Source organism: Dendronephthya gigantea, unplaced genomic scaffold (assembly GCF_004324835.1).
Source record: "Dendronephthya gigantea isolate DGI-Jeju-01 unplaced genomic scaffold, DenGig_1.0 000212F, whole genome shotgun sequence".
Taxonomy (NCBI): Eukaryota; Metazoa; Cnidaria; class Anthozoa; order Malacalcyonacea; family Nephtheidae; genus Dendronephthya; species Dendronephthya gigantea.
This window is the reverse complement of record NW_021163222.1, coordinates 191382-200399: the sequence shown is the minus strand read 5'-3', so window position 1 is coordinate 200399 and position 9018 is coordinate 191382. Positions and strand designations below refer to the sequence as shown.

Genomic DNA, 9018 nt, shown 5'->3' with positions numbered 1-9018 from the left:
AGGGGGCCTACTAATAACCGACAACAATTAACCGACAACAACCCTCGTTACAAGCTTTCTGTCAATAATTTTAAGACAGTAAAATTTTATCTAGACATAATATTGTAATATTGATACTTTATTTACTAGACAGGTCGTCATGCGTATCACATTAGATATACTTCGAATATTGATTAGCTTCTGAATAATAGCCACAAGTGGGAGGTTTTCTATATTAAAACACCTTTTCGGTTGGTCCTAATGTCGGGGGTCATAGAAGGGACCGTTGCTTAAATTGAATATCTCTGCAAATATTTGGGCTAAAGATGCCGGAATACCACCAAACGATAGCGCTTGAAGAGGTCATATAAATGCTATATTCAAATCAGCAGATAGTTATAAGCCTCACTTGTAATTAAGTCAAAATACCAGCTTGAGTTTTTATCTCAAATTACTTCCCCATGGCAACCATACACTTTTCGAAATTCCATGTTTCTTGATATACTTTGTTCGCTGTTGTCTTTAGACTGTCTGAATTTTGCCTATTATCATTCTGTTATAACTTTGATGCTTTTTGGATTAGGATGTGCAAAACAATCAAAGAAATAACCATTTTAAGATCTAAGCGATGACCCTTGATGAGCGTTGCTAAGTGTGTGCTTAGTGCTTGCTCAGAATGTTGTCACGTGGTTCAAAAATGTGACAAAAGTCTGTGGTGCCCACCCCCTAGGGTCATTTTGACCCCAAATATCGATTCCTGGCGTAAAATTGGACCAAGGAGTCAGTATTAATGTTTATGTAAGAAATCGGCAAAAATCGTCTAAAAGCACGATTTTGAAGCTAAATATATCAAAACAAAACCGAGGCGAAGGCGACTTTTCAACTCCGTCGCTGACGCCGGAGTAATAATTATCATATTCGTTTGTTTAAAGATGATATAAAGTCCGTTCTGCGCATATAGGGTGAGTAAAAAAAACTGACACCTTTGAAATTCAAATTAGCCCCGAACTTATGGCTGGAATTAGACAATTCCCATGACAGAACCCTGCGCCGCATTCTACAGCTCAATCAACTTCTTTCAAGGAAGTTATTTTCAATCTCAAGAAATATCAGTTGACGAATTTGTGCGAAGCTTACATCTGTCTGCAACTGGTGTGGGTTCGAATACTTCAAGCATTTAATAAGCTGGTGGCCACATAGAAACGATTCCAATGTGTTGTTTATGTTCTATGAAGAAATGCTGGAAGATTTGGAAAGTTCAGTCAGAGCGGTTGCATCCTTCATAAGCATCGATGATGAACCACGTATAGCGAACGCCGTGAAGATGAGCAAATTTGATTTTATGAAACAAAACCAAGACAAATTTGCATCGCATCTCGTATCTCGTTCTCGAAATAAAGTAATGGGGTTCCCTGAAGAAACCCGGTTGCAACGCGTTGCGACAGGCTCTGCTACGAAAGCCCTCGAGACGATGGAGGAGTGTACCAAACTAGATATTCAAAAGATGTGGATTGAGACGATTGCTAAAGAATTGGGCGTTAAGGATTATAAACAATTCAGAGAGACATCGAAGAAACATTTTCCTCTAAAGGAATACAAATCTGAGTAAATTGGGACGGGTCCTACTAATAACCGACAACAACCAGCGTTATAAGCAGGGACGTAGTAGGGCCGTAGCTAGACCGCTCAATTGGGAGGCTGTATATTCATATATTAATGTTTATCTACTGCGGGAACAACAGCGTACAAAAGAAATCAGTCGGGCATAAGATGAATTTATGAATATACACCCCCTCCCCAATTAAGCTTCTGCCTAAGGCCCTGGTTATAAGCTTTAGGTCAATAATTTTAAGAAAATAAAAATTTATATAGACATAATATTGTAATATTGATACTTGATTTACTAGACAGGTCGTCAATATTCCAAGCATATCAAATGCTTCGAATATTGATTAGCGTCTGAACATTTATGGCTACAAGTGGGAGGTCTTCTATTAAAATAATTATCATATTCGTTTGTTTAACATAGCATGCATATTTTGGTCATGTTATTTTGTGCTGTGATATCGTGTACATAGTTATAAATATATTGCCATGTACATGTATGCAACCTTTTACAATATAACCTGTGACAATGATTGATAAACTGTAATGATAGCTTCCCAAACTGTGGAATTAGCCGAATAACTAAGTTGTATATACAAGGAATTTACAGGGAATTCAGACAGAGTGCATGACTCTGAAAACTGCAGCAAATAATCGTAATTTGCATAGCAGCTACTGCTGAATTGCATCTCAATTCCTATATCTGTGGAACTTATTATGCTCCGAGGATTTAAAAATTCGTTTTAACTGGCATGTTCAATGGTAATTCGAATAACCACACGATGACACGAAGTCGAGTTAGATTTAATGCAAAATAATTTCTCTATGAAATTCCTTTCTATTATGTTCACGCACTTGACTCAAATAACAAATGTAATGAAAATACAATACTTTAGGCGTTTGCAGTTATTGTAAAACATTCTGTTCTAAACTGAACAAAATGTACACACGTTTTAGTTTTTGCTAAAAGACGAAGTAAACACAACGCCATTGCCTAACAAAAACATCGGTGTACACATGCATATACTAATCAGAACACATTGAACGCTATCATATACACATGCAAAAACGCACAAATTATAAGATTTTTTTGCATGGCTTGTGGGCCTTGTCCATCTTGTTGTCAAGTTCCTACAAACCTACAGCAGACATGCTACAAGCTTGATGACTTCTATACAGTTATGGTAGTTCTGTTGCAAGTTGTTCCAACAACTTGTTATCAAGCTATACAGATCATGAACTTGTCAACAATTTATTAGTAACAAACTTGCTAAAACTTGACAAAACAACTACATTGCTAAAACTTGTTGACAAACTTGCTACAAGGTTGTTGCGATCACACCTTGTTGACAAAGAAGTGAAATTTTTACATGCATGTGTATTCAATATTCCCATACATGTCCAATACGCAGTTCAATGCTAATTCTTGTTTGTACATATCTTCTTCACGTCCTTAAGTTAAGACTATCTTCTGCCATCCCTGACTGAATGAGCCGAAAAGTCTTCTTTTGCAAAGTATTAATCCTACGTTTTTGGGACGTTTGAGGCATATATTGGTGGAGAGATATTTCATTTTGTGCAGTGTTGCTGACAGTGACGTTAACAGCTCAGTCTCGAACTTTGTTACAGAAATTTGGTCTCAACGCCACGAAGTTGGTCTCAACGCCACGAAATATGCTTGTGATAGCTTTCGAATCGGCGCTGCTACGACCTCAGCCTCGGCTAACTTGCCTGCTTGGCTGATCAAAACATTGGGTCTTCCGATTGTTTTGAACGTTACATTCAAACACCTCACACGTCCAATATTTCAAAAGGATTTATTTCCTATTTAGAGGAGAGGGCTCCTTCGTCTACGGGGATACACATTCTGTGTATTGTGGGAGGAAGCGCTCCTGATTCAAGTCGCGTTCAAGCCGATAGACTCAGCATTAAGTTGTATTGTAATCATAGATCAGTCAAATCGTATACAGTCCAACTAGCGTGTGCGGTTGGTCAGGTTGATGTCTTAGAGGCTAGCTACCTCTTTCATGGTATGTGGCGTGTGTGCATACATGACATCATGGGCTAGTGTGCAGTTGTGCGCAGTTGCAGAGTACTAATGGGGAGGACCCCAAGACATCGATTTAAGGCCATTTAAGAACGAGTCTATGGAATCCTATCCAAAGACTCGCACATCCTATAGGAGTGCTACCCCCAAGGACCCTTCTCCCACAAAAAACACGTGTGTGTATGTGTAAAGTTTTGCGCAGAAAACCTGCTGCTAGTAACATATGTGCGTTGTTAAAATAATTATGGAAATAGGTAATTATATTGTCATATTACAAAGGCATATGGTAAAACGCGGATAGGACTGGACTCGGAAAACGTGGACTAGACGACAGCTTTTGCCTTAATAGACCTTATGTTGGGCCTAAAAATTGTTAAATTTCATTTCACCTCGCTGGGAACTGAAAAAAACTATGGCAAATTACCTTTTTTTTATGTGCTGAGTCCATTTCTGAAAAGTTCCGACTCCTACCGCCTGCAGTTTTTTTAAAAAATGCGTTTCAAGTTTCTCTCATTTCAAACTTATTTGTCAACATCATTTACGCCATTTTGAATAATCTAAAGTCATATTAAAATTATTTTCCATCCCTCACAATACTGATTTAGTCGACCCCAGTTTCCTCATTTTAGCTTGCGCGTCTTTTGAAATATGTAAATGAGTTTCTCAAAGTTTCGCGCGATTTTTCGTGTTTTGCTCGGGCGTTTTATCAAAAGAGATTTTACTGTAGAGTTAGAGTTTTACGGTAACTGAAAAGTCTTGCAAATTTGCAATAATAAAGGCTGTAATAAACAAACCAGAAATGAAAGTACTATAACAAAATGGCAGGTAATAGTAATCGCATATGAACAATTCATTTTGATGGCAAAAAAGGAGATTTGAAATTTACTGCTGGAACTTTCGCCAAAGTAAGGATCTCCGAACACAGTGGCTAAGCCTTCCTCAGCAATATAAAGATTTTACAGGTGCAGCAAAAGAGTCTTAAACTAATTGATGACAACTCAGACGTACAGACCTTAGGTGAAGCTTGCGGCTACCACATGGGAGTTTTTACTCTAACTCCAGCATTAAGCACCCAGTAGAAGAAGTCGAACACGAAACAGATAAATTGAGTAAAAACAGCCAGTCAAAGTTGCTTGAGTCATTCGCTTGGCCGAGAAAGATCGATCCACTCCAATCTAAAAAGCGTGTCATCCAACATATTACCAGACATTTGCTTAATCTGTAAGCGTTCGGGACCCGTATACATGACTCATACGGTAAGTCGCAGATTTTAATTAATTTCTATTAATCTATCACTTATATTCTGTCGCCTAAAGTTATTTCGTTTATTCTATTGCCATAATCATAGCAGTTTTTCTCCAGGTGACCAAAAAGGGTGTCAAGCAAGAGTTGTCGGTATTGGAATGGATTGTTTTGCATGTGCAAATGCTAAGTCGTGGGAATCAGGGGGCCACTCTGCGGTGATACCTTCACTTTCACTCAAAAACTTTCGAATTTATGCTATCAAATATGGAGAAGAATACTTTCATCGTTCCGAGGCACCCCTGCTTGTTTCAGAACACCAGCATCGATAGTTTGGGCCACTGACAACTCTTGCTTGACACGCTTTTTGGTCACCTGAAGAAAAATTGCTATGAATATGGCAATTGTATAAACGTATAGGCGACAGAATATAAGTGACATAAATTAATTAAAATCTGCGGCTTATACCGTATCAGTGATATATAAGGGTCCCGAAAGCTTACACATTAAGCAAATGTCTGGTAATATGTTGGTTGACACGCTTTTTAGTTTAGAGTAGATCGATCTTTCTCGGCCAAGCGAATGACGTTTCGTATAGGCAACTTTGAATGGCTGTTTTAGACTCACTTTATCTGTTTCATGTTCGTCTTCTTCTACCGGGCACTTAATGCTGGAATTACCTATGGTTGTTTTTGATCTCTCAAGTTTACTTTATGTCAGTAAAATTCCGATAGCACTGGATGTGGTAGCCGCAAGCTTCGCCTAGCAGCGCAAGCTAAGTGAGGAAACTGGGGTCGAGTAAATCATTATTCTGAAGGATGGAAAATAGTTTTAATGTGACTTTAGATTATTCAAAATGGCGTAATGTTGACAGAAGAGTTTGAAATATTAGAAACGTTAAACGGATTTTTAAAAAAACTGCAGGCGGTAGGAGTTAGAACTTTTCAAAAATGAACTCAGTGCATGAAGAAAAGGTAAGTCGTCATAATTTTTTTCTGTTCCCAGCGGGGTGAAATGAAATTTATTTTAACAACTTTTAGGCCCAACATAAGGTCTATAAGTTTCACCTTCACATGGCACATGATTTAGTTATGAAACAAGGGCAACAAGAGGAGGCATCCTGGCCCAGTGTCCCTACTTTTCTAAGAAAGATATGCCCATCATTTGTTTCTTACTTACGACCAGTCAAAGAATAATAATTAAAGAAGTTTTTGCGTCATTTCAGTGTATAATGAGCTATATGAAATTCAATCAGGCATAAAATAATTCTCATCACTTAGCAATAAATTCCGTTAGACTTAAAAGGGATCGATAAATAAATTGTATTGTCAGTATACGTTTGATTTTACTTTCCAGATATTGTCGGGATCACTGTGCCTTTCGTGGCGAAAGTAAGTAATTCTTTCTTATAATTCAGGTTGTTGTAAACCAAAAACAGAGGACGAAACAGGAAGACGTGATCTCAACTGAGATTCGTGTGATAAAATAAGTAGCTTAAACAAGCTTAAACCATGGGTAGCCTAGAAATAATTTCGTGGCGCTGGCGTGTGCACGCGAGTCTACTCTGACTTTAATAATTACACATTACTCCTCAATTTTCGAATTGGAGGTGCTACATCCTCCCCTCATTATATAGGTATGGTCATCAATATACGTCCACATGCAACGCCTTTTGTATATACATTGTCCCTTGATATAATTAATTATTATATATTATTCTTTAAAATGAATTCTCTTAAATTCTTCTCAGTTTTATATTTTGCATGCCTGAACTGGGAAAATGTCCGAAATTAATGTAAAGGTTTACTTGGCCTTCTTATTAAATGCTGGTATGGCGGGTTGTTAGTCTGTCCTAGTTTTGTCAAATCCAGCTCTGTGTAGCCTAAAGGTGTTTTTGATTTAAATTCACCTCGACCTTCTTCATCCGGAGAATCTGACACGCTATTAGCTGGTATGACATAATCTGATTCGCGTTTGAGGAGTTTCTGGTAGTTTCTATCATCTGTTTCTCTGCCATCACGACGGATAATATCAAGCCCTGTATAAACAGATGGTACTGGTGGTGAATCGTCCACTTGTTCATATGGGCATGTTCTACTGTTCTCTGGAACTGCATATTCTATATTCTAAAACGAAAAAATTGGCGTTATTAAAATGACACGCAAACGACACACAAAAACTTGAACTATATATTGGTTTCTCCTTTACCTCGGGAAATATATTGGAGTTCATGATACTGGGGTTGATGAAACCTGATGGAATGCATAATTCTTGATTTGCGCTTTCGTTTAATTTAAAACTGCCGTTTTTTAAGCGTTGTAAAAATGAAAATGAAAAGCAGTATAACCAGTTGCGGATTCAGTCGATAAGTCAGAATTGCGAGCAATCTTGAAGCGATTGAAAAAACCACCATCCGATGGATAGCGCTATCCAGCTATCGTACAACTCATCCCAGAGCTACTCACCTGGATATTTTGTGGTGGTGGTTTTGTCACTGGTTCGATTAGAACAACAACCGCTGGTGCGTCTATGGCATGCTCAGTTTGGGTCTCGACCGCCGTATGGACTGCATTAATACCAGTAGCTAACTTTGAAACTTCGTAATTTCTTCTGCGTATCCGAAAAATGAAAACAACAAGCAATACAGTGCCAAGAGTTGTAGCAACACCAGCGAAAAACATCACAATCGAATTTGTCGTTAGCCCTATCAATAAATCAAAATAATTCTTGAATAAGGTGCAATCAATTGAGGTGGTTTGGAATCAGCGTGCATTCTTACACCCAAAAGACATGGGATAGAAAGAATCCTCTTTTCTGAATCGTCTTCCGCACTCCTTAAACAAATATATTTTGTTCAAATGAAATCGAGCATTTTTTCGTAAACAACGTATGTATAATATAAAGTCTGTAGAAGAACAGTAAAACTGTCCGAGACGCTGCAAAGTAAAATATTTAACCTTTGTAAATTCTCGAAATTACCAATTCTAAATCGAAACTTGAATATAAAATTGCCAGAATCACACAAAAAACCTCGCCCTGATATTTTTTGTCGCACCTCACGCTCTGTCCATATATCTAAATATTTATTGGCAACTTTAATCATTATTCTTGCAATAAATTAAGAACTAAATGTTTATTCAATGTATTTGACCGGTATTTGACAAAAAACCAGGAAGGGTAAATTTCTTACCCGCACATCCTGACTTGTAATTTTCATACATAGATACTGTGGGATCCTGCACTGGAACACCTGTATAGAAACACACTATGTTACAATGCACACGTCTCAAGTCGTTGCCTCCTTTCTTATGTTTAGACAAGGAAAATGTCATTATCTACTAACCTTTTACATCTTTTTCGAAAGCGCACCCATAAAGCTCAAGCCTCATACACACATTTTGACCCTTCATATAACCAGGATGTATCCTAACATGCCTCGCCTCGATAATAGGATCAAGGATACTACGTACAACAGATTTTGGATTTTTTGGCCCCGACAATATCTGAAAAGTAAAATTAAACGTATACTAACAATATACAATTTATTTATCGATCCTTTTACGTCTAACGGAATAAGTGATGAGAATTATTTTATGCCTGATTGAATTTCATATAGCTCATTATACACTGAAATGACGCAAAACTTCTTTATTGTTCTTTGACTGGTCGTAAGTAAGAAACAAATAAACAAGCTGTTTTCTTGGAGAAAAGTTTTTTGTTTTTGTATTGCATTTTTTGAAATTATTTGCGGCAGTTTTTTTTGGCGGGGGGTTCCAAACTAGAGGTCAATATATATACAAGGAGTACTATTTTTTGGATGTTATATATACTAAAGATTTTGAAAGGCAATGGGCCATTAATTGCTATGTTTGGTTGCGGAATGTTGTAAAAATAAGAAGAAAAAGAAGCTTGCCAATACTGCGAATTTTGCAACGAACTCTTTGTATCATGCAATATGCCTGGCCAAAAATTACGCCTTGAGTACTTTTGACATAGAAATACTAAGTAAGTGTCTATCTCTGCTTTCCTCTGATCTATCTTAAGTAATCTCTATAATTATATACTACCATATGCATATACCATGTCAAATGGTTTTTCTTTTTCTCTATATGCGTAATTAATCCAACAACCCCTTCCATTTGTGC

At 37.4% G+C, this 9018-nt stretch overlaps 1 protein-coding gene across 1 annotated transcript; it reads right to left on the bottom strand.

Moving 5' to 3' along the window:
• Positions 1–6642: 6642 nt before the first annotated feature.
• Positions 6643–9018, bottom strand: LOC114539690. Its single transcript, XM_028560302.1, has 5 exons — positions 8954–9018; positions 8217–8376; positions 8064–8123; positions 7339–7577; positions 6643–6999 (listed from the first exon to the last, which is right to left on the bottom strand). The coding sequence occupies exons 1-5, from the start codon at positions 8954–8956 to the stop codon at positions 6664–6666; spliced, it is 798 nt and encodes a 265-aa protein (XP_028416103.1). The 5' UTR covers positions 8957–9018; the 3' UTR covers positions 6643–6663.